Source organism: Aythya ferina (genome assembly GCF_964211825.1).
Source record: "Aythya ferina genome assembly, chromosome: 21".
Taxonomy (NCBI): domain Eukaryota; kingdom Metazoa; phylum Chordata; class Aves; order Anseriformes; family Anatidae; genus Aythya; species Aythya ferina.
This window is the reverse complement of record NC_140319.1, coordinates 2,298,995-2,326,525: the sequence shown is the minus strand read 5'-3', so window position 1 is coordinate 2,326,525 and position 27,531 is coordinate 2,298,995. Positions and strand designations below refer to the sequence as shown.

At 45.4% G+C, this 27,531-nt stretch overlaps 1 protein-coding gene across 1 annotated transcript; it reads left to right on the top strand.

Annotated features, from left to right (window-relative positions):
- On the top strand, positions 1–27,307 carry ZBTB40 (zinc finger and BTB domain containing 40; the record flags this gene model as incomplete). Its single annotated transcript, XM_084494776.1, is given in 19 exon segments — positions 1–465; positions 467–642; positions 644–687; positions 690–704; positions 1,321–1,358; positions 1,362–1,454; positions 8,100–8,280; positions 8,859–9,001; positions 15,686–15,878; positions 18,521–18,654; positions 19,650–19,818; positions 24,873–24,972; positions 24,974–25,238; positions 25,242–25,260; positions 25,720–25,876; positions 26,995–27,001; positions 27,122–27,168; positions 27,170–27,273; positions 27,276–27,307. Coding segments are annotated over 19 exon segments (2,382 nt in total).
- Positions 27,308–27,531: the final 224 nt, after the last annotated feature.

The window sequence follows — 27,531 nt, the reverse complement described above, 5'->3', positions numbered from 1 at the left end:
ATGGAGCTTCCCAGTTACAGCAAGCAGTTGCTGCAGCAGCTGTACACACTCTGCAAGGAGCAGCAGTTCTGTGATTGCACCGTCTTCATTGGGACTGTTCATTTTAGAGCGCACAAGATTGTTTTGGCTGCTGCCAGTCTGCTTTTTAAATCCTTGTTGGATAGCACAGGCACCATCTCCATTGATGCTTCTGTGGTGACACCTGAGGAGTTTGTGCTGTTGCTGGAGATGATGTACACTGGCAAACTCCTGATGGGGAAACACAACTTCACCAAAGTCATCTCTGTGTCAGACTGTCTGCAGATGTTTGATGTGGCTGTTAGTTGCAAAAACCTCCTTAGAGACCTCCTCAGCTGCTCAAGTCAGGATCAGATAGTGAGAGAGGACTCCAGTCAGACAGCAGAGTCATCTGGAAACAGCACTGAAGCTGATAATCTGCCCCAGTCTGAAAAAACTCCTGCAGAAGAAAAAAACAGATACCCTGCACCCTCAGAGAGTGTCCCCTTCTCCTGGCTCTGTAGAAGCAGAAATGGAGGGAGACGTTTCTCTTCCTGACCAGGAGCTCACCACAAATCACACCTGGGTTCCACAGGACATGATGCTGAGCAGCTCTGGGTCCTTCAGGGCAGAGTCAGGCTCTCATCTGTGTCTGTGCCGAAGAGGAGCCTGCTGAGCCTCTGGAGAAGACATGAAGAATGATTTAGGTGAGACGTTACAGGTCTGGGCACAGTGCTGCCTCTTAATGATTTACAACCCAGTTGCATTACACTTTCTTGGTATGCAGGATCTTTTTCTCTGCATTTCTTCATTCTAGTTTACCCTGGGTTGGTAGCAGCATTGGTGTGTACCCTTGTTCTGTAGGGACTTTCTTCCTCTGGCACGTTCCTTAGGCCTTCGTGATTGTTTCTCTCTTAGTGCTTTACCAGAGCTGTAGTGAGCAAAACTTTTCTATCCATGCGATTGCATCTGATGTACAGTGGGATCTGTGTTAGTGCAGAACATGGGGTGTTAACACAATCTTTGTAACAGTAAGTGCACAGGGTTGCCTGCTAATACCACCTTATCTTTTAAACTTGTGTTCAGCATGGGAGGAAAACAGAGGCTGCAATGGATTTAAAATAAATGTTCCATTTATAACTAGTGTTAAATAAACTGTTGGTTTTTCCTCCAGGCTGCGTGATATCTTTAGAAGGGATTTGTGAGTCACAGTTTTCATATTACAGCCAATGTGCTGGTTACAAACTGATGCTTTTCAATCACATCATGCTTTTTGTGAATCCCTTCAATTAGCAAATAACTCATCTTGTTTCTCTCACACAGCAGCAGAGAGCAAAAGCTGTAAACTGGATTTCTTTCTCTGATATGAAAGTGTTTTCTCTGAGGCCCATTCTAATGCCCAGGCTGTGCTGAGAAGACTAGAAGAGTGCAGAGAAATTGATGCCTCTCAAAGGGAGGTAGGTGTGTTTATTGGAAAAATAATACAAGTCTTTTCTTCTCCACCCTGCTGAGGGCTAGAATAGTTTGGGCCCTGTTTAGGAAATCTTTTCATGGGGAAACTGGGGCTCTGGTGCTTTGTTGTTTGAAGGGCAAATCGTGCTCACCTGAACAACACCCTTGAGAAGCATCTGTAAGAGCAAGTTGCTCCTGCGTGTAGATAAGGAGGTAAGTAAGCAGGTAAGGTGTCCTGCCCTGAAGACATCTTCAGTGCCTGGTAGGACAGCTCTGGCACTCCTTCTGTTTATGGCATTTGCTTTGAGAACTGTATCAACAGGGCAATGACTGACACATGAGATCCCCAAACAGACTTCCTGAGCCCTTGGCGGAGGCTTGCTGTGGAGCATCTGCTCTGCTCTGCTTTGCAGGCTGTTCACCAGGAGTGTCACAGGTGGGGACGGATGTGTGGCATGTTAGCCTGCTGTCCCATGACGCTTCTCCTGGTGGCGTGCCACTTTAAAAGCAGTCATTGCAGGTGAATGATGCTCAGGTGGGTGTTGGAAGATAGTTGAATCTAGGGCTTGGTTAGTGCTGGAGGATATTGTGGGCTCTGAACAATAGATGCCAGCCATCGTAGTAGCTCAAAGCCACCAAAGAAGCAGCAGGTTTCATCTGCAGTGGCACTACTGAAGTTCCTGTATTTGTGTAGTGGCCATGCAGGGAGACTTGGGGGCACTGCTTGAGCACAGTGTCTGGGGAAGAGCCGCAGCTGTGAAGCATTTGCTGAGCTCACCTGGGCTGCTTCTGATGGAGCTGTTTTCAGGCCAGGTTGCCTGGCTGCATGAATTGCCCTCTGTAGCTTTTCTGTATGTAATGAACTAAGAGCATGGCAGTTTTGTTGCCAACATTTTGGAGACTCTGTGGTTAGCCTGACTTTTGACATCGAGAACTCATGTTCCCCAGATTAGAGGGCTGAGACCTGTAGGTTTTACAAGCTCACTGGGAGGGAAGCTGTCTGGGTTTCAGTTACCAGGGCCCAGCAGTACCAGCATGTCTGCGTGACATGGGATGTTTTGGCCAAGACAGCTTTCTGCTTTTGAAAACCAAAGTCAACATCTTTACTAGGGTTAAAAAAAAAAAAAAAAAAAAAAAAAGTATGACAGCAGGTAGGAGAATTCCTTTGAGGAATACAGATTTATTTTCTGATGAGCCTTTAAATGTTCACCGGAAGAAAGTCTGTGTTCTCTTAGTGGCTGACCCCTTTGATGGTGTTCAATTTAAAAATGCTGGAGCTTCAGGAGGTAGATGTAGGTCCTAATTCATGGTTGCAGCTGCAAGCCTGGTCAGGCTGACGAGCACCTTTGAGTGCATTGCTCTCTGCATGCCTGCAGAAAGATTACATTTCTGTGTGTTTGTTCATCTTCCAGATTAGAAAATGATGTCAGGTTTAAGGTTTTACCCATTGATAATTGAAGCTTGACTGGAGCAGCGCTGCAGAGAGGGTGCTGTACTCACAGGGCACGGACAGGCGCTGCCAGGGGGCATCCTGTGCCAGTGTGTCCCCCTCACCTGCTAACACCCCTTGCTGCAGGTAGGCAAGTACACTGCCTTACTTCTGTAATGGCCTAGGAGCCCCATTTTCTGTTGTTTTGCAGTAACTATAATGTTTTGAGTTTCTTCAGGCCTGGCAGATGAGGTTGGTGGGCCCTTATATGCCATATGCCCTGCCCGTTTTGCTCCCAAATGAGCTGTAAGGCCCAAATGGGGGAAGCTGCAGAGCTCAGAGACAGTCTGGGTATCTGACTGCAGAATGGCACCTGGACAATTTTTCTGTAGCTGTAAATAAATGCTGAATAAATGAGAAATGGATTTTCTTTAAGCCTTGCAGAAAAATCACTTCTCAGCTGCAACAAGCATGAAAAGTGTCAGCCCCAAAGGCAGTGGGGAGGGGGGATGCAGCTCAGTGTAAGTAAGGGCTTAGGCGAAAACTCTCAGCTCAGCCTATTCCGTTGCTCTCTGAGCTCCTGCTGGGATAAGCAGGATCTGTCGGCGCTGGCACCGGGCTGGGCTCTGTTTTCAGCAGAGGGTGTTGCTTTTACCCCTAAGGGCCCTGTGTTTTTTGGGGGGCCACCACACAGTGGTATATTTGATGCTTAAAGTGTAAGTTCAGCTCAGAAGAGCCCAGCTCGGGATGTGTAATTAGGGCTGAAATTGTGTCAGTGGTAGGAAATCATTGTTTTTTTTCCTCTCTTTTTGTTGTTGTTGTTTCCTTTTCATATTATTTTACCAGTTACTTGCTTGAAGTCTCTTGGGTGCCTCAGGATAAGTAAAGTCAATTTGGAAGCCAGTGAGATGGCTGTAGATGTAACCACGCAGTGCGAGGAGCTGCCTTTTCTTCATGCTGAGCGGTCTGGTGGGGAGTGCTTGCCGTGCTGCAGAGGAGCGTTCCCATCCCTCGTGCCTGTCCTCCTGCTCACGAGTCCTTTCTGGGTGTATTGTCCCTATATGCAAGCAGTATTGGGTTTTTGACGCACAGCACTGGGGCTCGGGAGTGTTGGTGGGGGTTTTATCAGCTGCTTTTAGAGCAGAGGCTGGTCTGGCTTTAAGCTCCTTAGGTTTCAGTGAGAGTTTGCTTTAGACATCTCCCTGTTTCTGTTCCTTTGCTCATGTTTGCCCTATGTTTTATAGGGTTGTGCTGTGCTTCCTTTCAGCATTGCTGCCTTATTTCCAGGTACCTCCAGCAGAAGTTTAAGTTGCAGGATTTTTTGCCTTGCTTTTGTCAGAATTTTTCCTTTTCTCTAAGATTGTTGCTACCTTCTGCTCCCTGGGCTGAAAAATGCAGATGTACCCTTATAAGTTGGTTTTCTATTTAAGATGATGTGTTTTTGGGGTGTTGTTTTTGTTTTGAAGTCTCTCTGTGTAACTCACATAAACTATTCCTATCTAATTTGGTTCTGGCCTGGATGAAACCTGCTTGGAAATGAGAACAAGACTGAAATTGCAGTAATTTGGGGAAGCGTAGAAGAGCTTTGCTGGTGTCAACTCTTATCTTCCTGTGCTCTCTTAGAGAAACTCAATTCAAATTATTGCACAGCTCATTTGTTCCCTCTTCTACTGGTTTCAGATGAAGTGGGGGAGCGTTGATTCTCTAGTGCAGAATAAATGTCACTGTGCTTGTGGATCATTTCCACTGCATATGGGCCTGTCCAATTATCGCTGTCCTTCATTTGCAGCTGCAGGAATTTCTGGATGCGAAGGAAAAAGGTTTGCTGTTACCTTCTGCATCCTGATTAGGAGCACGAGCTTGCAGGTTTGCCTGTTTTCCTGGTGGCAAAGCTGCAGAAACTTTTTCATTGCTCTGGTCTTCTTGAATGGAAGTTTTGGCTGAGCTTTAATTCTTGTGCACGGCAAGCAGGAACCAGCATCCTCCATGGCACCTTCCTGATGCTGGAGTCTCCCTCGTAGGTCACTTACAAATGCAGATTTGGTGAGGGAGGAACCACAAACAAAACATTTCAGCGAGCTGAACTAGCAGTGGGAACATAGTTTTCCCCTGATTACTGTATGCCAATGATATATCATATATATAATGTATTATACCAGTGGTAACTGGTTGACTTCATGGCTCAGTTGTAGTCGAGGAGCTTTTCTGTGGGCCAGATGTGAGCTGGACACTGCTGTTCATGCCATTGGTATTGCAGGCATTGGCTTTGTCTGTGCTGGGCTGTGGTTTTCTGATGGCTTTTTTATATTTTCTTTATGTTATGCACATCAAAAAGTACACTGTAAAAACAAACAAACCAAAACCTAAACCAACCTGCATTCGCAGAGGCCTGGTTGTTACATCTCTGAACTGGCTGCCTGCAGCTGGAGACTTTGCAGCTGGCTATGGATTGTGCAGCTTTCCTCAGGGAAGGAAGCTAGGGCTGAGTTATTGACGCAGAATTTACCGTGCTCAGGGGTGAGTCTTGGAGCTGAGTGTGTCTAGGATTATGAAGGAAGGGTTTAAAGCAAGGTTCGACTGCCACCCTAAGCCTCCTGGCTTTCCAGCCCGTCTCTTGAAGAACCCTCCCACCACTTCTAGGTGCTTGCATTAGTGCTGAAGCTGCTGCTTAAGGGAGATCACTCAGCAGTAGTCAAGTGGCTTTTTGCAGAGATCTCTTGCACCTGAGGCATGTCTCACAGTGGGAGCAGAAGCACGGATGAGATGTGAAAATCCACCTACAGAAAAAAGGTGAGGCTGTGGATTAGCAGCCAGCTGGATTTGTGGTTGCACCGCCTGCTGCTCTGCCTCTCTCCCCACATCCCTGTGTGAAATCTGCAGGATCAGTTATGGGTCATTGCACGTGGGATATTCACCACTTTCCCACCTGGTTTACTCCAGGGAATTTTAGAAGAAGCAAAAGAATTTGAAGCGTGAAGGAGAAGTGGGGAAGAGCAAGAGATCCTGCAGCGGGATGAGGGGATGTAGCAGCATAGGAACTGAAGGTATTAGGAAAGAAATCCCCCAAATGTGGAAGTTGATACGGAGATCGGAGACATATCTTCTGTGGTCTTTCTTACCCCGGGGCTGCTGTGGAACTGGGGAGGTCTAAGATGAACTGGGGGGACGTTCTCATGGTGTGTGATCATTGAGGTACTGGTAGGGCTGTGAGCAGCTGGGGCATTGCAGGCACCACGACTGACACCCGCAGTCAGGGCTGAACTTCTCAGTGGACTTTGGTGCCATTTGGTGGTACAACTCAAGCTGAAGTCCATTCTTAGTGACTTGGTTTCCCTGCCCCCAGGGAAATTGCCCTCAGCCTGTCTCTTGCCCCAGTCTGGAAGCTGACTGCATGCTGCTTTGTGCCGATTTGGCCATGAAGGGTTTTGCAAGTGTCCCATGCAGTGAAAGCCTGATAGATGAGGCTACAACACGTGGGCACCTTACCACTGAATGGAAGCTGGGATTCCAGCTTCATATCACTATTTTTCCAGTTCTTCCAGGTTCTTTGGGAGCTGTTTGTGCTTCAAAGTAAGTCTAAAATGCACCATGCACTCCTTCAAAACAATGCTAAAAGGCTGTGGCTCCCACTGAGCAACGTGTCTGAGGAAAGGTCTTCCAGAAACAGACTATAAATAGCAGAGCCTTTCAGTTTCTGAAAACTCATTTCCATTAACAAAAACCATGCACCGAGGAAGGGATGTTAAGTGGATCTCTAGGTAGTAATGCTGTGCTGATCTTAATTAAAAATAAATAAATAAATAAATTACAACAATGCAAGTTACTTTTCATACATATTAAAAACATGCATATGGCAAGGTGCTGAGCACCTTTAGGAAGGTGAGCCTCGAGATATTTTGCAGGATCAGCCTCATCTGGTAGGGGCCAGACATGCAAACCTTGAGAACAAACACGATCTGGTTATCAAGTCTTATTAAAAATCGATGCTTGGATTAAAAAATACCTTTCAGCTTGTTCTTCAGCACATCTGCTGCATCTCTCTCTCTCTCTTTTTTTTTTTTTTTATTTATTTCATTTATAACAGAGCCCTTCATGTCTACGTCTCTCTGTTTGGCAGGAAAAATGCCGTTAGTGGGTAAGAACTGGGACTCCTGCAGCTCCCCCTCTGTGGACGCTCCTTGCAATAGGTCATTGCACTGTCACGCTGCCCTAAAATATGAGCATTTACACCTGCTAGGAAAAGCAAGTCCAGCATCCCCCTGGTGTGGCCTCAAGCAGTTACATTCAGTCTTTTTATCATAGAAATAAAAATGACAATGACAGCAGAAAATGGCCGTTATCTCAGGAGCTGGGCTAAGCTCTCCACTTCAAAGGTGCTTTTATAGCATCCCTGGAGTCTCTAATAAAGGATGCCTGCTCTGAAAGGCTGGCATCTCTTGTGGAGAGCTGGGGAGCGTGTGTCTTTAGGGGCAATATTTACAGCGTTAAAGGGCTCCAGGGAAATGGGAGCAAGAGTTCCAGCTTATTTCTTTTCCTTTTATTTCCATAACTGCACAGGCTTGTTTGCCTCTGGTTGCTCTTTTGGGTCACTGGAGTGGATTTTGGAGCTCTGAGCTTGATAACCAGGTGTGCTGAGAGCCCACAACAGACAGCACTTGTGTGCCTTATCTCCAAAGCGTGTGCCCAAAGCTAGGAGATACGACTCCATTGTGATTTGGGGATGGGAATTCCTAAAAGTCCCACCTAAAATGTTCTCTGCTTTCTATGCAAGTGCTCTCCTTGTTCTGCACTGATACCTTGTATTCCCTCCTCTAGTCTTGGGCTTCTTAAATAAGTGTTTACAATCTTAAAAGGTCAGCTAGCTATTGGCATTTTGCTGTTAGGAGAGCCCTGGTCTGAAGAGGTGTGTTTGGGGCTGGAACGGGGCCATTCACCGGCTCCCATCGGCAGGACTCACTGCAAGGAGAAGAGCTGGCAGGCAGGGCTTGTTGCCCTCCTTGCTGGGGCTGGTGGCCACAGCCCTGACATCTCCTGGGGCTGAATTCAGTGCAGGCAGGGCCTCAGCGAGCTCAACTTCTGTTGATGTGCATGTGTATATGGGTTTCTATGTTTTATTTTTTTTCCTCTCCTCAAGGAAACCCCCAGAATTCTGCTTTTTGCTTGTATCAGGCAGTTGGCTGTGTTGTTAAACCTTCCCTGAGCTTTGCCTGTTCTCTTGTAGGCTCTGGTTGCCTGTCTGGCAGAGGCAGGGGAACAGTCGGTGCTCACAAAGCTGTTGGGCAAAGTGAAGGATGCACAGACCCTTGTGCCCTCACCAAAGCTGTTTCAAGATGTGAATCCCAAGCTGAGAGCAGCCTTGCTGGAGAGGGAACAGGACGGTGGAGAAGCCCTGCAGCAAACAGGTAGAGAACTGGGCAAGGTTCTGGCAAAATGAGTGGGTAACCACACAGACAAAGCACCTTCAGCAACCTGGTCACGTCCCCCTGGCAGGCTGCAGTGCTCCAGCATTTGTTCAATCCTTGTATCCTTACTCAGATACAGGAGGCTTATTGTGTGCTGGCCACGATCCTGGCGTGTTTCTGTTCCACAGCAGCAGGTTGCAGGCAGTGCAGGGCTCTCCCCGTTGCTGCCTGGAGGTTTGGATCGATGGCTGCACAGCCAACGTGGGCCAGAGCACAGCTGAGCCTCAGGATTGAAAGCTCCTTTCTTAGTGGAGTCTGACACAAAGTAGTGGCCTTGCAAACCTGGTGTTAACCTCCAGCTTGCTTTATGGCTTTGTGCTCTGTTAGATAAATGAGACGTTTTCCTTTCACAGAGTTTAAAGAGAATCATAAAGTGGTTTTTCTCTGCTGCTTGTGCTTGGGATGAGCTTTGCTATTCACTTAGATCTTTCACAAAGTCTCACTCGCTTCAGGAGCCTGTCAGTTCCTTCAGACTGACTTGTTTCTTCTCTTGTGCTTCTGAATCCCTTTCCCCCCAGAGAGCACGAAAGAGGGAGAGATGCTGACTGCTCGTTTGCTGGGATGCAGGGAGGAGCTGATCCAGAGCATGACACAGCTGAGCCCCATCATAGAGTTCCTGGAGGCAGCAGAAGAGGGATTCCTGACCGCCTCGGAGAAGCGGGTAACAAATCTGTGAGAAGGAAAGCTCTGTGGGCGAGGGGTGTACGTGTGTGTCTGCAAGGCACTGTCTTTCCACGTGGTTTGCCAAGCGAGGGGCTAGCCTCACAGGGTGATTTCCCTTTGCACAGCATGGACTGCTTGTGAGCTGTGGGAATAATGAGAGCTGAACTGGGAAGGGTGCCTCAGGGTGAACTGGCCAGTATGCAGATTGTCCCCAAAAGCTGCAACTGGGGCAGAGGAGGCACCCAGTGTTTCTCAGTCTCTTTAAATACCTTTTTGTGAGCCTCTAGAAGACTCTGCAGTGCAGTTTGTTTTCAGCAGAACCGTTACAGCCCTGTGCTGCCTGCATGTCATCACGTCCTTGTGTACTCAGTTATCTTTCAGCTGGCTCTCCCAGCATCTGTTTTCTTTAACTCTGGGCACACAGTTGCCTGCGAGTGTAGCAGACCCATTGACTGATTTTTATTTATTTATTTGCTTATTGTTTGATGTCTTGAATGCAGCAGTTGGTGTGGAGGACTATTGCTTTCCTGTAAGCAGTTGCATTATGTATGTTGATTTGAAGAAGCCATGAAGAGGAGAAAAAAAAAAAAAAAGCAGTGTAAAACCTGCTTTCTTTTTTTTTTGTTTTGAGGCGAGCTGGCTGTACCCTGCCAGTACAGCTGAAACTTGCAGGTGTCCTGGCGTGCTGCATTCAGCACATAGCTTGCAGACCTCCTGTCCTAGTTTGTCACATCGGTTAGTTCCCCTGACATAGGATTATAGGGATTGGAAAGCACTGTTGTGCTCAGTGACATGAATGATGTCTGCTTTCTGTCTGAGTGAGCCTGACCGGAGCCACGACATGCTGCTTGAAAACCCTTGCTCATCTTGTAAATGCCTCAGTTTCTGTCTTGCTCCCTTGCACGCAATCCCTGACAAGGTTTCCAGCACAGGGCAGCCTTGGATATAGCTACCGCTGATTGCAGGAGGACCAGAGAAAGTGCTGCCAGCAGAGCATCCACCTTGTCCTCATGGGCTGGGGGGTGAGTAGCAGCTGATGAATTTTCTCCTCTGAAAGCAGCACGTCTGAGCCTGGGAGGGGATGTGAGAAGAGGGAGAGAGGTGTGAGTGCAGCAAAGGACTTGGAATATGCCAGGGTTGTTGTGGCTGTCAGCAGAGGTCTGCAAGGGTGCTGAGCTCCCAGCCATAAAAACTGCATCAAAAGTGGGGACTTCAGAATTTTTCTCACACCCCTGTTCACATCGGAATCCAGCCTTTGCTTTTAAAAGCTGCACCTTTTCCCTGCACTCTTTTTATTTTTTTTGTGTGTGTGGCCTTCATAAATTCAGGTAGTTAAAACACAGCCATTTTTTACCTCCCTTCCCATGTGCGGAAAAAAAACACAACAAAAACCATTCTGCTGTCATAGTTCTGACCCTTGGGCATAGGATCCGGTATTTAATTGCGTGATCATACGCTCTGGTGTTCACAGGACTTCTGCCTTGGTGAAGGGGTAGTGTTATTCAATATTTCTTTTATCCTCTTCAGTTGCTGCCTGCTCCCAGACTGTTTGCTGCAGAGCCTCCAAACCCTGCTCTGAATACAAAATTCTCTTCTTCTCTATGGGTTCCCTTTTTGCCCTTGTTTTAGCTGCACTGGGAGGTGAGGCACAGGGAAGTCAGGTGCAAATTGCCAAGTGTAGACTGAACTGAGGAACAGGGGTCCTAGGGGTTCTTTTGTCTTTTATTTATTTATTTTAAGGTCTGCTTTATTTGTTTGTGCTGTGTTTTTGTTTTTGTTTTGTTTTTTTTTTCTTTTTTCCCTAGACAAGTGGAAATGTGCATAATTATTTCAAAGTTAACTTGATTACAACGGTGGAACTGTGGCATATGTGCGCTTGAGATCTCTGGTGTCTTAGGTGTGGCACTGGGAAAACTTACATGGAATTCAGCTGCCACCTCTGAAGGTTTCATCTTACCTGATTCTTGCAGAATCACACAAGAGCTCTGGGCTGGCAGAGATACGATCTAGTTCTCCAAGGTTTCATAAAGATGAGACTTTTATTTTTCTTCTTGCAGTTACTGCCTCATTGGTGACACATTTATTCATCAAGAGAAACATGAGTCCTACATGTAATACCCTTTTTTTCTAGACAACTAGGATCGTTCTCTGCCTATTCCAAGCTGTGCATGGAGCAAGTCTGTTTTTTTTTGCTCAAAAAACACTACATGGTGAAGTGAAGCCCCTTTGCAACTCTCAGGTTTTGTAGAGAACTTTTTATCTAGCAATTCCATTTGTTGAGTGCTTAACTTTGTGTCTTTTTTAGTGTTTGAGAGGAGGTAGAGTGGAGGATCTGGGGTATGGCTTGGGTGCAAAATCTTAAGAAAAGAAAAACAAATTTGGATGAAATGGAAGGGAGGGATAATCCCTTGTGCATGGCGTCCCTTGGCTTAGGTTGTCACATAGTTCAAAGTCACCAGTCCATGGTGCAGCCCTGAACTTGGAGCAGTAGAGTGGCTGTAAAAAAAACACCACCCATCTTTTCCTTCTGTCCAGACCTCTTCTAGAAGGGACTGGGCATTTTACCAGCTGGTAGCCGTCTGGTCTATATGTTGATATCTCACCTCATTGAAGTGTTGGCATTCCCCCTTCACATTTGGTTGTGGTAAGGCAGGGCTCTCAGGTGACTGCAGACCTTGCTGCCACGGTTTCCAGCCTGCCTCACCCCACCTTCCTCTTCCTGCTTTGCACACCTGGCTCCTGCTTACTTCTCGCAACATCCCTCCATCACTCTACTCCTCTCCAGCTCCCCTGCATGAGCTCCTGCTGCTCTTCCCTCTTGGCCTTTTATGTTGTTCCCGTTTACCTCCCCTTTAGCTCCGCTGCCTACACAACTTGGTGCCCAAATCAAACTGCCTTGGAGCTAGGACAAGTGTTAAAGACCACACAAGCAAGAATATCTGCACAAGATATTCTCTGCCTGGGATATGCATTGACCTTGGGCGCTGCAGGGCTGGTTCTCACTCTTGGCTCTCCCAGCTGCTTTTGTGCAGTAGTTTGTTTTTTTTTTTTAGCTATCTGAAACTGGCCCTTACCTAACATGGGTTACAAAGGCCACCCCTGCAGCCCTCCTTACCAAAACATAACCCCAATACAGGCTGGTTGAAGTGCAGTGCAGATACCTGCCAGGGAGCAGCAACAGGTTCCAGTATGTGCTCTCCAAAAGGATGCTATTCTTGTACCCCTCCTGTGTTCTCTTAAAAGATGACTTCAGACTGAGAGACCAAAAGTCAGCTTAGTGTGAATTAGACGGAAGGATATACCAACAAGTTCACTAACAGAGTTCTGGCTATAAAAGGACAGATTTTTCGAAATGAGAGAAACTAATTAATGAGTTCAGCTGCTCATAAGAGCTCAGGAGGAGCTGTTGGGTTCTTTTCTTTTATGTTAAAGGTATGAGAACTGTCTGAAGTTTGCATCCCCAACAAGAGAGGAGAATTTGTATGAGAGGTTGCAGACCTGAGTGAATGTATAACTTGAAGAGGAATATTAGGCCAAGTAAAGAACCTGCCAGGAATGGCTTGAACAGCAGACAGACAAAGAAATTTACTTTAGAGGTCTGAAAATGTATGTAATTAGAGAGGCTTGCAGCATGTCAGACTGTTGGGAATCACAGTGTATACTGAGATAAGTAACAAACGTTTGATCAAGTAAAGAAAAAGGATAATGAGAGGAGATGACCCACAAACTCATGGCTGAGCCAAAGGACAAATCCAGGAGAGCTTTGGTGAAGAGATACAAGAATAGAAATTTCCTGAAGTGAAACCCCAACTCTGAGAGCAAAGGGGATTCTGGCTCATCATCCAGCAAAGTGGGGGAGCTCACACACATAGTTATGAGAGCTATGGCAAGGTTTATGGATGCATTTTTCAAGTTGGGAGTAGTCCCTACAAAGGGGCTAAAACTAGGACATGTGTGTAGGAGTGGGAAGCAGTGATCAGGCAACCAGAGCTATGGCTGCACAGGAATATGCACTGGAAAAGGCTGGAAGGCATATGTAATTGAAGCACTGCATGTAAGTAAAGAAATGGGATAAAATGAAGCAAAGGTGTTCAAGTAAATTGTTTCTGCCTGACCTGGAATCTTTATTTGATGAGATAAAAATGGGGTTTTCTGCCTCAATCTAGACTTGAGCAAAGCATTTGAATTTCATGTGGGGAAATTGTTAAACTAAAGGAAATGGTGATCCTAAAAAGAGGATGTAGCTGATCGGGAAATAACTACAGGTTGTGCTGAAGGCAGGACTGACATGTTGAAGCAAGGTTACCAGTGGCTTTCTTGGTAGTCAATTAATTGTATCACTAATGTTGTTGACACAAATATCAAACCATGCTAGGAGGACTTGCTGATGAGCAAAACTGGGAACTTTTGCCTACACAGAGGAGGATCTGCAAGTGGGAGAAGAATTATCTGTACGGGGATGTAAGTAGTGAGAATTGAATGATGCAGTCATATAAAGTTCAGTAACAAGAGGTAAGAGTAGTACCTTGTCTGAAATACTGTGTGCAGTTCTAGTCGTGTTCAAAAAGGATGAATTTGTACTGAAGTAGAGGCAGTTCTGCAGTTGTTAAGATCAGGGGAGCGGAGAAGCTATTCTACAAGAGAAGCTGCTTTATTTAGACAAGTATACTGAAGACTGAGAAGGAATATGATCATGCTCTTATAAAGAAATTGGAGAGGAGGAATAGAGTAAATACAGAGTTTAGAAGAGCTTTTTAAGCTAAAAGATAGCGTTGGCACATGAACTAGTGGGTATACACTAGCCATGAATAAATTTAAGCTGAAAATTAGAAGAATCAACAGGGGAATGAGACCGTAGAAGAGCTTTCCAACCAGAGGAAAGTGAGCAAAATGGATAACTAGTTTTAGGATAGATCTTAATAATTTTATTTATGGGATTGTATAACGTAGTGTTTATGACAGCAGTGAGATGGACTGGTAACCTACCAAGTTCCTTCCAGTTCTACATTATAAATGCTTAGGAACACAGAGAGTAGGTCAACATGTATTTGGGAGATGGCTTTCCCTTGTAGGAACCTTGAGCACAAATTTAGTAAGACCCCTGTGCAGGAGTCTGTGTGTGTGTACACACTTCTGTGATCCCCTCTCATTCCCCACAAATCTGTCTGTACTGGCTGAGCTGGAGAGGTGTTACAGTGGCATACTAGAGCTTTTCCAAGCTACGCTGATTATGTCTCACACATAAGATGTCTCATGTGGCCTCATCATAGAAATAATCATTCAATTAATAGAGTGTTTATTTAATGAGTCATCTTTTTTTTTCATCTCATCTTCAAGTGACAAACAGAAGAAATGGGGGAAATGAGGGAAAAGAGACTGCCAATTTAAAAAGTATTTGCTAAGAATATTAAATGAAAAATTGTTTTGAACTCTGTCCTTGAAATATTTTTGTTTGTTAACAACTTGCAAGAGCAAGAATTGGTGTAAGAAACCACCCAGATAGTTTTCAAGGTTTCAAATCGTAAAGTCATCCGGGTTGGAAAAGACCTTCAAGATCATAGAACCATAGATTCGTTTAGGTCGGATAAGACCTCTTAGATCATAAAGTCCCATTGTTATCCCAGCACTGCCAAGTCTACCATGAGACCGTGTCCCTAAGCACCGCATCTATGCATCTTTTGAATACCTCCAGGGATGGTGACTCAACCACTTCCCTGGCAGCCTGTTCTAATGTCTCACAACCCTTTTAGTGAAGAAATGTTTCCTAATATCCAATCTAAACCTCCCTGGTGCAATTTGAGGCCAATTCCTCTTGTCTTATTGCTCGTTGATCAAGTCCAACCATCAACCTGAGCAACCAAGTCCTATCACTATATCACATCCCTTAGTGCCACCTCCCCATGTCTCTTAAATACCTCCAGGGATGGGGACTCCACCACTTCCTTGGGCAGCCTGCCCCAATGTTTGACCACCCTCCTCATGAAGAAATTATTCGTAATAGCTAATCTAAACCTCCCCTCATGCAACTTGAGACCATTTCCTCATGTCCACTGAGGAAAGAGACTAACACTCTCCTCACTACAACCTCCTTTTGGGTAGTTGTAGAGGGCGATAAGGTCTCCCCTCAGTCTCCTCCAGACTAAACAACCGTGGTGCACTCAGCCACCCCTCTTATCTCTTGTTCTTTAGTCCCTTTGTGAGCTTTGTTGCTCTTTTTTGCACACTCTCGAGCAACTCAATGTCCTTGTAGAGAAGGGCCCAAAACTGAACACAGTATACAGGGCACAGTCTCAGCAGTTCCCTGTACAAGGGGATAATTGCTTAGAATCATAGACTCATGTAGGTTGGAAGAGACCCTTAAGATCAACTCCAACCATCAGCCACATCCCTAAATGCCACATCCACTTCCCTAGTCCCCCTGACCATGCTATTTCTGATGCAGGATGCCATTGGGCTTCCTTGGCACACTGCTGGTTCATGTTCTTATACTCTGGGATGTGTTTAAATTCTCCTGTAACTAGCACCCCATAACATCTCCCAGTTAATCAAATTAAAGGAAGCAGTGAATATGGATTTGCTGCTGTTCTTAGCACTGTGATACTGTCCCTGTTTCATTAGAGCTATCCAGGTCTATGAGTTTGTAGGAAGCACTCGCAGTTTCTTGTCTGTTTCTTTGTCACAGGCAGTTTTGGATTGCTGTGAAGGCAGCTCTCAGAGGGAAGCCATCAAAAATCTGCTCAAGAAGCTGGAAAAAGAGAAAACCTTGAAAGCTGAAAGTTTGGTCAAACTTCTGGGGGTTGTGAAGGCATCATTCCCTGGTCTCCACCTTCTGCTAGACAACTTGGTGGTAGCAGCAAATGTCTCTGATGACAAAGGTATGATGGGTGCACTACGTTCAGATATATGGGGGCTTGGTTGAGGGAATTGCGAGGAAGTCTGGTTGCTTTTTATGAACTTCATTGTGTTCTTATAATCTTAATTTCGTATCAGGGAATGAGATGGCCATTTTATTCAAATAAAAACTGATTTGGAACACTGCGGTGAGAGGACTATGCCAGAAAGAAGCCTGCTGCTTTGCAATGAAATGAGCGATGTTGGGCAGAAGCCTGTTGCTCTCCTTCCTTGAGTTTGATGCTGAAACTAGGCTATCATGTCTGGAAAACAGGAGAACTCCTCCTGCTAGTGTCAAGTTACTTTCCGTGTTTGAGTCACTTAAATGCAGCAGCATGATTCTCCATAATGGACAGAACAATTTTCACATAATAAACTCTTCACAGGAGAAAGCATCTTTGCCAAACTCTGATCCATTGGTGACATTAACTCATGGTACATATGTTGGCTGGCTTTGAAAGCATATATCTAAAACTTCCCCAAACTCACAGATGTCTTGACGTTGAATGTAGGCAGTGACCTACCTGGCTGCTGTCTTTGTGAATTTCTTTTTGGTTCGCAGAGATTGTGGGCTTTTTCCAGATCTTATATTTGACATATGAACGTAGTTTCTGAGGGCTATCTTATCATCACCATTTTGCCCTCCTGTGGGAATTACTAGAGCGGTATTTTTGCTCAATTAGCCTCTTGCCTTGTAATTTCCATTCACATTAAAAGTGACCATGCGGTTCTGAGGTTTTAATCTACTCAGTGCCAGGGAAACTTAGCTGGGCTTTGGTCCTCCCCTAGATCCAGGTAGTGTTTCTGCAGATCATGATTATTAACTTGTGGTCTCCTGGCTGGAGTAGACTGTGCTGATGGGTGTCCCATACTTAGTGTCCCCAGTAGACATCATTGCAATGGACAGCTAGTCCCCTTCTTATTTCTGGTGTTTTTTTTTGTCGTTGTTTTTGTTGCCTGCCTATGGTGGTACTGGGACGTGGAGTCCTCAGCTTTCAGTTGGTGGAACAGCCTTCCGAGTTGGGGTGGATTTAGGCACAAGTCTGAGCAATTCAGATAGAGTGGCAAATTTCCCTGGCTCTTAAGTGACTTGAAAATTAAAAGCTAAATCAATATGCAGTGAAATGTAAATGATTGTTTAATAGAAAGCAAAACTGCACTCATAATGCTGATAACTTCTTCTGTAGCAAACATTCCCGACAGGCAGTTTGCTTTGTCATTTGTTAAGCATGATTGCTTTCTTGAAACACCAGACTCCCAACATGGTTAATTATCTAGTGGTAATACCCATTCTGAGGAGGAGCATTGCTTAATTACATAGAGTTGAATCTCCTCAAATTGCAGCTTGAACAAACAGAAGCACAAATATTTCTTATCATGAAAATGAAGAGGGAGGGAACGATTTGAGCTGCTAGTGGTAGCCCTTGCCTGTCCTGTAATGTAGTGCTAAGAGACAGGAGTGGTGGGGAATATGCTCTGGTTATGGAGCTCACCTTGGTATGATGGTGGGATGCAGGGAATGCATTTGTGACAACTCAAGTCTGTGTAATAAAATCAGAAACATTTTGATAGGATAAAGGGAAAAATATTTTTATTTGTAAACCACTCCCTGATCCATATGGGGCATATACAAGTCATACCTAAACCTTACAGTGCTAAAGTGCTCGATGGGTTTCCCTCAGCTTCACCAAGATGTCTCCAGTAAGTCTTTTTCCAAGGAGTTTTTCATACTAGCTCAAAATCATCCCTTGATTATTCCACAGTCTCCACTGCCTCCTTCACCACCTTGGAGAGCTTTCTCTTCCTACATGACACTGTGTGTCTCCTAGGTCCCAGGGACTGTATTTTCTTTTCACCAAGCTGTGTGTTTTTCACTGCTTTCCTCCCAAGTAGTGCCTTGTGAGTAATTGATCTTTCTGTTTGAAACTGAACCAAAATGATTAGAAAATGTAAGCATGCAAACAAAAAATATGCACAGATGTCTTGGATGAACTATAGTTTTTTATTTTGGATTCTCCTATGAAAATATCACTATGCATCTTCTCCAAGTTTGTAACTCTAGCAGTGGAAAAAAAAATCAGGTTCATCTACTTGGCAATTTCCAGTTTTATTTATAAACTAGTCTGGGGACAAGTACAATAATTTTGGGGGACAAGTACAATTATTTTTGGTACATAGTGTATTTTCCCCAAATCTCTTCATTACCCTGAGTAAGGATTGTTTTTTTTTGTTTGTTTTTTTTTTTTTTTGTTTTTTGTTTTTTTTTTTCTTTCTTGAATTATTCTGTTGTATTCTCATACTGTGGTATCTATAAAAGGTTGTGGTTTTACACTAGAGTCATTGTTTCTCAGATTCATCAGGTCAAGCCTCAGCAGATTCAGCTTGGAATTAGATGTGAGAGGAAGGAATGAGGTTGAATTTGCATTTTTTTAGTGTAAGGGAGAGAAGAAGGTGTTACTGCCACTGTACAGTCACAAGTCTGGTGTGTGTTCCCTTAACATTTGCACCAATGATGACTCAGCCCACTCAGTTCTTGATTCTGTTGGTATGGGTGTTAGGCCTTTAGGTTCTCCTTGGGGTTTGTATTTGTAAATATATTTTTTAAATTTTTTATTTTCCTCTTCAGTGGCCACCAGTGAAAGCACAGCCACTGAGATCATCCTGCGGCGCAGCAAGTTGATCTTGGAGATCATTAGGCAGAGAGCAGACCTGGAGGGCTTGGCTCCAGGGGAAGCAGGACTCACAGAAGCAGTAAAAGAGGTATGAGGGGATGATGCAGTGTGTACCCCAGCTGCCTTTTGAAGCCAGCAAAATTTGGTGCTCAGAATCTGGAAAAGCCCTAGCATGCACTGAAATCAGGGGATGTTACTTAGGTCAGGCAAGGCATTCAAAGTTGGAGGCATCCCTCTGCTGAAGTGAGAGCATACTGCATGTTTTATATAAATCTGCAGGAGGTTCTGGGTGAAATAAATTGCCAGTGAGCTTTTCAGTTGGTAAAAATGCAGATATGCAGATACAGAAAATTCGTGTCTGTTCTGGATGGGTGTTGAAATCTTAGAGAAAGCAGAACTGCCAGTGGATTGAAAGGGTTTCCCTCTGAGTCAGTTGTTTGAGGACTTTATCTAACACGATAATGAAATACTCCTAGAAAATGCACTGAGGATGCTGTGATTCTGTATCACCATCGTGCCTTGCCTGTTTGCCCTCTGGCAAAACAAATGGTCTCTGTTCATTAGTAAGTAGCTGTGAGCTTTCTCCATGAAGTAATCTGCAGTTGCACATTCCTGTCCTGTTTAGCTGCTGTTGGAGATCTGGAAGTGTAAGGTGCATAGTGGCATACACAGATTCTCACTTTGGCTCTCCTTGCAGTGGCTGGCTGAAGAGGATTTGGATTTGGAAGCGAGAGAAAAGCCCAGGGAAAGCTGTGTATGAAAGACAGATTTACAAGTTGGGTAAACTTGTAAACTCTATTTCTATGGAGAAGTAGTTTTAAGTAAGCTGATACCAATTCAGAAAGTCTGAGAATGAATTTATTGGAACTTGGTTTAGTCCTGAAATTCTTTCAGCTCATGCACATGTATCAGTGGAAGGGTAAAGACTTGTTTGGAAAGATTTTTTTTGCTGGTTTCTCAGAGCAGGTTCCCAGCAGAAAAGATGAAACAGAAAAAGTGAACATGCCCTTGCTCCCAGACCATCCATCCCTTGACAGCCCAAAATTTCTGCCATGTGATGTTTTCTTCTTCTTACTTCTGTAGCTACTGAGTATTTCTGCTCAGAAGGAAAGTTCTGAGGCCTCCTTGAAGTCAGCTCTGAGTACAGCACAGGAGAAGACTGTCCAGGCCATCAAGATCTGTCAGCTGCTGTGCAATGTCCACGTATATTTCCCAGACCTGCAGCCAGTGATGCAGGAGCTTGGGGACGTGGGTAAGAAATGCACAGGCTTTCGTCCTTCTGTGGTCATTCACACCCAGTACTGGGAGTTTTGGGTAGTTTGAGTTGTAGCGGACCTCAATATCCTGGTGGTCTGAGATTGTTTCACAGAACTGCTCTTAATGTTGGGGTTGTACTTGCAGGAGAATTCCCAGGGGTGATCTCTGGATAAACACCTTGGAGTGCAAATTTCTCCTGCTGCTAAAGTGAATCAGACAAATGTGTCTGCTTCTGAGAGTTGTGGAGACTAACTGACCCCATACTGGTATTCCTTAGGTGTGCTTGCAATTCTCCATGCTAGCCTTTGCTCTGGAGACATTTAAGCAACTCATTTACATTGCTTATATCTATGTTAGGCTATTTCTCAGAATTTTTATCCATACCTGTGGGGTTTCTTTGATTCTCCTTGTTGCATACTGTTGGATCTATATGAATTTGGACTTCCATTATAATCTGTTGACTTTGTATATGTGTGAGTACTTCACAGGCCGATTGTGAAAAGCTCACATCTGAGTGCACTTATCTTGTGAAAGGATGACAGTGATGGTGCAGTTTGTAGCCCCAGACTATTTTCTGAGTTAATTGTCTCACCATGCCTTAATTTGGTTTTGCTATATATACACTTTGCGAAGCAAATGATCCCCTAGGAGAGTCCCACAGCAGTAGGGCAATGTTACATACTGTACCAGTTTGGCAAAGGTAATTTCCTGAACTCCAGAAACAAATGCATAGCAATAACCATGTGTGAGACCCTGCCTTGAGCTGTGGGATGCTTTCCGGCTGAGCTGAATTGTGCCTCTGCATCCGTCATTTGAAGGAAGAACGCTTAAGAGGATTTGGTGCTTTAATGGAAAAGATAAGAGAACTAGAAAAGTAACTGCAGGTTTGCATTCTCTTGAATGCAAATGTGACTTGCTTATTCCGTTTTCTCACATGTTTTTATGCCATCATATTTCCCAGTTTGTCCAGGTATGGATTTTTTCGGCTGCGTAGTCTGATGGATGTGCACGGTGTGCTTTTTATCCAAGCGCAGACACGTTCAGTTCAGTCCATCCCTATTTACTTGTGGTGTTAGAGCTGCATAGCTAACAGTGCAGGCTGGGAACACTCACAGACTGCTTGCTAGTTAGACTAAATGGCTTTTATTAAAGTCTTGTCTTTTTTTTAGGGGTAGGAAATTTAATTGGTTGGTTTGACAATTTAAGTCAGAGCCATGATTGGTCTTTATGGATGAACATAAGCCTCCTGGCTTTGACACTTGCCTTTTTTTTTTTTTATGTTTGTCAGTAACAAGCAAAGGAAATGTTCTCTCTCTGCCAGGAAGGGGTAGAGAGAGAGGCGCCATTCATTAGCTTGTCTCATTCTTGAGCAATAGGGAAAGGTGGTAGGGGATTGAAGAGTGGTAGGTGGGATTAGGTGGCTCAGAGAAGTGCATGCATAGAAGAAATCAAGGACTGGGCTTACTGCTCCAGCCATAGGGCTCAGAAGGTCACACACTCTGCTCATCTTCCTCAAGTTCTTCCTACGTATTGACTTCCTTAGCCTTAATGGTCCCCTGAGAGATGTCCTATACTGTAGATCCATTATTTGTGCTCAGTTCTGATTTAGGTTCCCTCTTATAATGTTCCCCCTTATAATGTAAAGAGCTGCTGCCAATCCGTGTGGTTTTTTTGCCTGGTCATGGCTCTGATGAAGGTTTCCAGAGTAAAGCTGGTTCCTTCTTATTTGCCATTCCTTTTCTGTTCCCCACTGAAGCTCTGGTCACCTGCTTCACTTCTCTTGACCCTGTCTAACCATGAGATCATAGAATTACAGAATGGTTCGGGTTGAAAGGAACCTTAAAGATCACCCGGTTCCAACCCCCTTGCCACGGGCAGGGATGCCACCCACCAGATCAGGTTGCCCAGGACCTTCTCCAACCTTGTCTTGAACAACTCCAGGGATGGGGCATCCACAGCCTCTCTGGGTAACCTGTGCAGTGCCTCACACCCTCTGAGTGAAGAATTTCCTCCTAACATTCAAGAGTGTGTAAGCCAACAAAAATTGCATGTATCTTTGAACGTGCAGACCACCTTAGCTCTTTGATACCTTGCAGAGGGAGTCAGCTGAAGCGCTCTGACAGATGCCTGCTTCTCTGGCCCTGATATCAAAGAGAGCAGACTGCTGTTACTAAGAGTCTTTGCAGGGCTTCAAGCCAAAGTTGAGACAAAATCAGGCAAGAAGCAACATGAAAAACAAGAGCCCTGGAAAAATGGTATTTATTTGGTAAAACCGTTTTTGTATGAATCAATCAGAGAAGAATTGCCAGTTACCAGTCTTTCTTTGGCATTTGGGATCTTTACAATGAACTTCCTTATCTTAGTTTTTCTACTGGTCTCCTTAACTCTGCTATCACAGCTTACCAGCCCTGAATGTTGCGGATTGCAGTTATGGATCAACAACCATGTGGCTCATAGCATGAAATGTGAATGACAACTGAGAGCCTCATGTTTGAGAGATGTGAGCTTGCACTAAAAACGGAGGAAATCTCACATTTCTGAAGAACATATGTGCCCCATGGAGACACATGCAGTTTGCATTTCCATTTGAAAGCTATGGTTTTTTTTTACATCTCTATCACAGAGAGAAAGAAAATATATTTCTGATACCTAATGTAGGTGAGCTGAACCACTTGACAAGCACCAGGACTTCCTGTGGAGGAAGCTTCATCCTTTGATGCCACACTCAGCATCATCAAAGTAATGGCTTGGCTTCTCTGATGGAGGTACAATATGAAGTCTGTTGTTTTTTCCTCAGGTCCCTTCTGTAGCTGGGTTGCTTTTACTATTGGCAGCTGGTGCTTAAAAGGACAAGGTTTGTCTGTGCCAGCCAACTCCACAATCTCTTCACTAGCTAGCTGCTTTCCAGGTCTCTGTAGAGTCACTTCTTGGGAGATCTGGTTTGTCAAAATATGCGTAATTTTCAGATCTCAGAGATGTGTCAAGAACTCCAGACAAGAGGGTTTTTGTCTGCATAATGCTGCATTTAAGAAAGGCAGTTGGCATTTAACTTAGGCCTGAGTCAGCCATTACAATTTTTAAATTGGAGGGTCTGCAAGTAAAATTCCGTTCTTTCCTGTATAACTTTTGTCCATGGCTCCATGCATGTCGGCAAACATTTGACCTTCATGTGCTTCCTGACATGGGATAGATGCAAAAATGTAGGCAGGGTTTTCTTCCAGCTTAAGCTAAGAAGTAGAAGAGACTGGTCATACATCAAGGGGGTCTCTGCTTCTGGAGTCACATACTCCAGTATCCACCAGGATTACAAACTCAGCAGACCACTTATGAAAGAGAAAGAGAACTCACTGTGAAATACGCCATAATTAACAGCAGGATTTTTCTTCCAGTGCTGGATGTCTTTGCCACCAGAGAACACAGAGAAACAAAGTGCCCGAGTCCCAGAGGAGGGCACAGTCAGCAGTTCCTGTCTCAGGCATTGCTGATGTACACAGACCCTCAGGATCTGTGGGCTCCCCGGAGGGTCAGCCATGGGCATGACCAAGGCAGTTTTGGTTCTGGAAATCTACATTCCTGTAAGGTCATGCCCCCTAACAGGTAGGAGGGTGTCTTGAAGATTGGTGTGACTCTGAAGTCACTTGTCGTGAGGTGCTTCTGACAGCTTTACCGTGCTGACATCCCTTGTAATCCTGAACAGTGCATCACAGGCATAAGAGCAGGAGGGCCAGGGGCTGGCTTGTAGCCCACTGCACTCTGTGGCACAACTTTTATTTGCTTCAGCCGGACACAAGTTAAGCTCCTGCTGCTGTAGCACTTCTAGACATATCCAGTTCTGGTTTCCTTAAAGCTCATATCTTCACATACATTCAACTCTTTTCAACGTTCAACATTTCTGGGAGGTTTAAAGATTCTTGTTTGCTTAGATCAGAGAAACTGACAGTGGGTCACAGGAATGTGGGAAGAGACCTTAGAGGTGAAGGGTGCGTAGTGCTGTTTTGACAGAGGGGGGCAAACTGGAAAACAATCTTATGGTCTGTTTTTCTCCCTTGATATAGTCAGGGGTTGGTGGGTCACCGCTTGACATCTTCAGATTTCTGAGTCAGTGTGCATTGGAATTATGTCAACTAGCTTCTAGCTGCTTGGAAATTCGGGGCGGTATCACCATGCAGGGAGAAAACTTGTCTGAGCTCTTCCCGTAGTGAGGAAGGCAGAAATGAAGCTTTTCAAATACAGGATGAATTTCCTGTGCATTGGCAAAAGAAGTCTGCAGTGGTTTCCATGGCCACACAATGCATGGTTCTCATTATAACAAAGAAGCCAGATATATCTGTTTGTATTTTGATTTCTTCCATATGTGTATTCCCTGTGGGTCTTTTCTGTAGACTGAGATCCTAGGTGAGTTTTCCAGCTTTTGCTTTTTGAGATGATGGTGTTACAGGGACTCAGAAAAGCATTAGAGTTTGTAAGAAGTGAATGTAATGAGTGATTTAAAATGCCTCAGGGCCCTAACCAGAAGACTCAAAAAGGTTGTAGCAAGATTGTGTTCTCTTTCAAAGAGTTTGTGTTTGGGAAGTGTTCCTGAGGTTTCTTGTAATTAATAGCTGGATATCCACTCTCAATGGCAGAATTAGTGAGACAGCATCATCCCTGAGGCTCAGATGTTCAAACATTTAAGCATGGCCATAACTTCACACGCTTGAGCAAGAGGCAGACTCTTAGAAGCAACAATTGTTCCAGTCCTCACCAAGTGAGGAGCAAGCTCTTTGGAAAATCTGGATGTTTCTCTTGTCACCTAACCCAGCCCCTGGTACGTGTGGGTGGAAAAGTTAAAGGACTGCTTCTTTGTGCCTTGTACCATGCATTGCCACAACTGCTTTTGTGCAGAGCCATGTGCCACCATTGTGGTGTCTCAGTGTGTCCACTGATTCATGCCCATTCCTGCTGTGTAGGGGTGACTCCCTGCATGGGAGAATTCAGGAGATGAGGAACCAGGGGGCTGGTGTTCAGTCCTGCTGGTCACCACTGAAACAGTTGTTGTTTTGTACACAGGGCTCTTGATGGAAGGAAATAGAGAGGAAGCTGAGATCAGGAAGTGGAAGGTGAACAGTGAGTCCCAAGCTGAAGCTCTGGACAAAGAAGAGGATGGGGCAGGAACCGAAGGAACCACAAGGGAAAGCTTCTTCCAAGAGGAGTTTTATCTGCAAAGCTTGTGATAAGAGCTTCCACTTCTACTACCGCCTAAAGGTGCACATGAAATGTTGTTGGGTGGCCAGAGGAAAGCAAATCCAGTGTAAGGGGTGCACTGAAGTCAAATCTACAAAGAAGGAGCTGGAGAAACATCAGCTGGAGGTCCATGGAGTGGTGGGGATAGCCAAGAAGAAGAGGTGTCTCCTTGTGGCATGTGGCATCTATGCCTGAGAGTTTGCTCATGCCTCAGGTAGGGTTGGTGATAGCAGGGTGGGAAAAGAGGGGTTTATCCTAGGGCCCTGTGCACATACTGTGAAGAAGGCTGGACAACATAATGAAGTGATAGTCTGAAATTTCCTCCCTGCAGCTCTGAGAGTGCCATGTGAGGGAAATGCAGCTCAGCTTGTTTCTCCTGCCCCACTGAACACAACTACTTTCTGATTAGTTCTTCCCTAATTGGTTTTCCACTTGGCTCATCAAGGAAAAGTGGGGCTACTGGCAAATTTAAAAGCCTCCAAAAATAACTGAGCTGTTCCAATTCTGTGGCTGGCACAGCAGGACCAGTAAGAGGTGTTGTGTCTCTTTGCCCTCCTCGTGGCCAGCTCGTGGTGCCCAGGTGGGCTGGGATGAAGCTGCGGGAGGCACCTGGCTGTCAGAAGCTGTCCCTGGGTTCCTGTGCTGGGCACTGGTGCTGCCCTGATGTCCCCAGGGATGCAGTACCACAAGCTGATGGAGCATTTTGACAAAAAGCCCTTCTCCTGCGAGGAGTGTGGGGCCAAGTTTGCTTCCAATTCCACCCTGAAGAACCACCTGTGGCCACCTTGGGATGCTCAGCACTGTAGTGCCCCTCCAGCTCACCCTGGGACGTGAAGAGTTCCCCGCAGAGCCCACAGGTGAAGGTGCTCTCTGTCTGCTTGAAGTGCTCAGTGCTGACATGGTGCTGCAGGGCCCCTGGGAAGCAGAAAGAGGCTGAGCAGTACGAGTAGCGAACCTGGGGGCTCTGAGCTTGGGGTGCAAGGGTCAGGGTCAGCCCAAGGGCACTGGGAGCTGCAAATGGCCAGGATGTGCAGGGCTGAAACCCAGCAGGGACTCACTGCATCATGTGAGTCCCTTCTCCCTGATACCCCACTCGTTTATAGGTTCCCGTGGTGGATTCACAGTGGCCCATGGCATGCTGGAAGCCACTCCGACATTTCCTTTGGAATAATCCTACCTACAGCACCAAACCACAGAGGCCTGAGCCACCACAGCCCAGATTGTGCAGGTAAGGACTGCTCTGTGCTGCATCCCCCTGGATTCATCCCTCCACCCCTTCCAACCCTCTTGTTGTGCCCCAAATTCCACTCTGTGGTTCCTGTCACCACTTTTGCTCCCTGACTTCACCTTCTTAGAAGGAACCAGTACATAAGCCCCTAAGCCCAGAGTGCTTTAGGGTTTGAGTGCTCTGTGCTGAAGTGCTCAGCTGCTGCAGCCCTTGCAGTCTGTGTGGGGAAGGGCAAAGACTCCAACCCAGCTGAATGCCAGCCATCAGTGTCCCTTCCTTTACCTTCACGCTTTCTTCTTCACAGGCTGCAACTCACATTCATAAACTGGTTTTTGGGAACTGAGGGAGAGGGACTGACAGTGTGCAGAGGTGCCTGGTTACTCAGAGGCTGCTAAAAGCCAGATGACACACCCCGTGAGATGATAGCTGTTTTGTTGGAGGCCAAATGCTAGGCCTGAACCCAGACTCTTTCTCTTAAGACCTCAGCCATCAGTGGAGAATAGCTCCTTGGATGAGGGAGCCTAGTGTGTAAGATCCCCTGGGCTGGCACTCCTCTAGTGTGTAATCATAGTGTGTTTATTGTCTATGACTGCTTGTGGAGCTAAATTATAGCAATTTTGTGGAGAGAAATATTTAAATTGTTCTTCTGTTTTCTCTTTTGCATCATTAGTGTGTTTAGCTTAGAGTTTGCCATTAGTCTCACGCCTATTGTAATTGCAGTCCTCTGGTGTGAAGCTAAATGTTATTGCCGGAACAGGGCCAGGAAAGAAGGAAAGATGTGTGCAGCAAAGTGACTGCAAAGAAAGTGATGCTGTAAATGTCTCACTCCATTTCATCTCCTATACAGGTGATTCAGACATCAGGGGAAGGAGCAGCAGAACACATCATCTCTTTTGGAAGCCCAGGTTGCTGTCTCCCAAGTCTTTGTGACATTGCCCGAATCCCAGGTGAGGCAAGCTGGCTCGGAGCTGGTGACAGCGACTATGGAGGACTTGTTTGATGTCTGATTTGTGAAGAAACCAAAGGAAAGTGAGCAGTAGGTGCCCATGTGTGGCACCTGGTATCCAGTGGACTAGTTCAGGAGCCATACCTAGTCATGGTGCTCTAGCTGGGAGATTCATGGTTTCTGTGGAAAAGCAAGTCTGGATGGCATGTAGCAAGCACAGCATGGCCAAGGACAGGAGAGGTTTGTAGATCTTCATAAGGACCTGGGAAGTTTCACTGTCCCTGCAGCCAGCAGCTGCTGGCTTGGGTGAG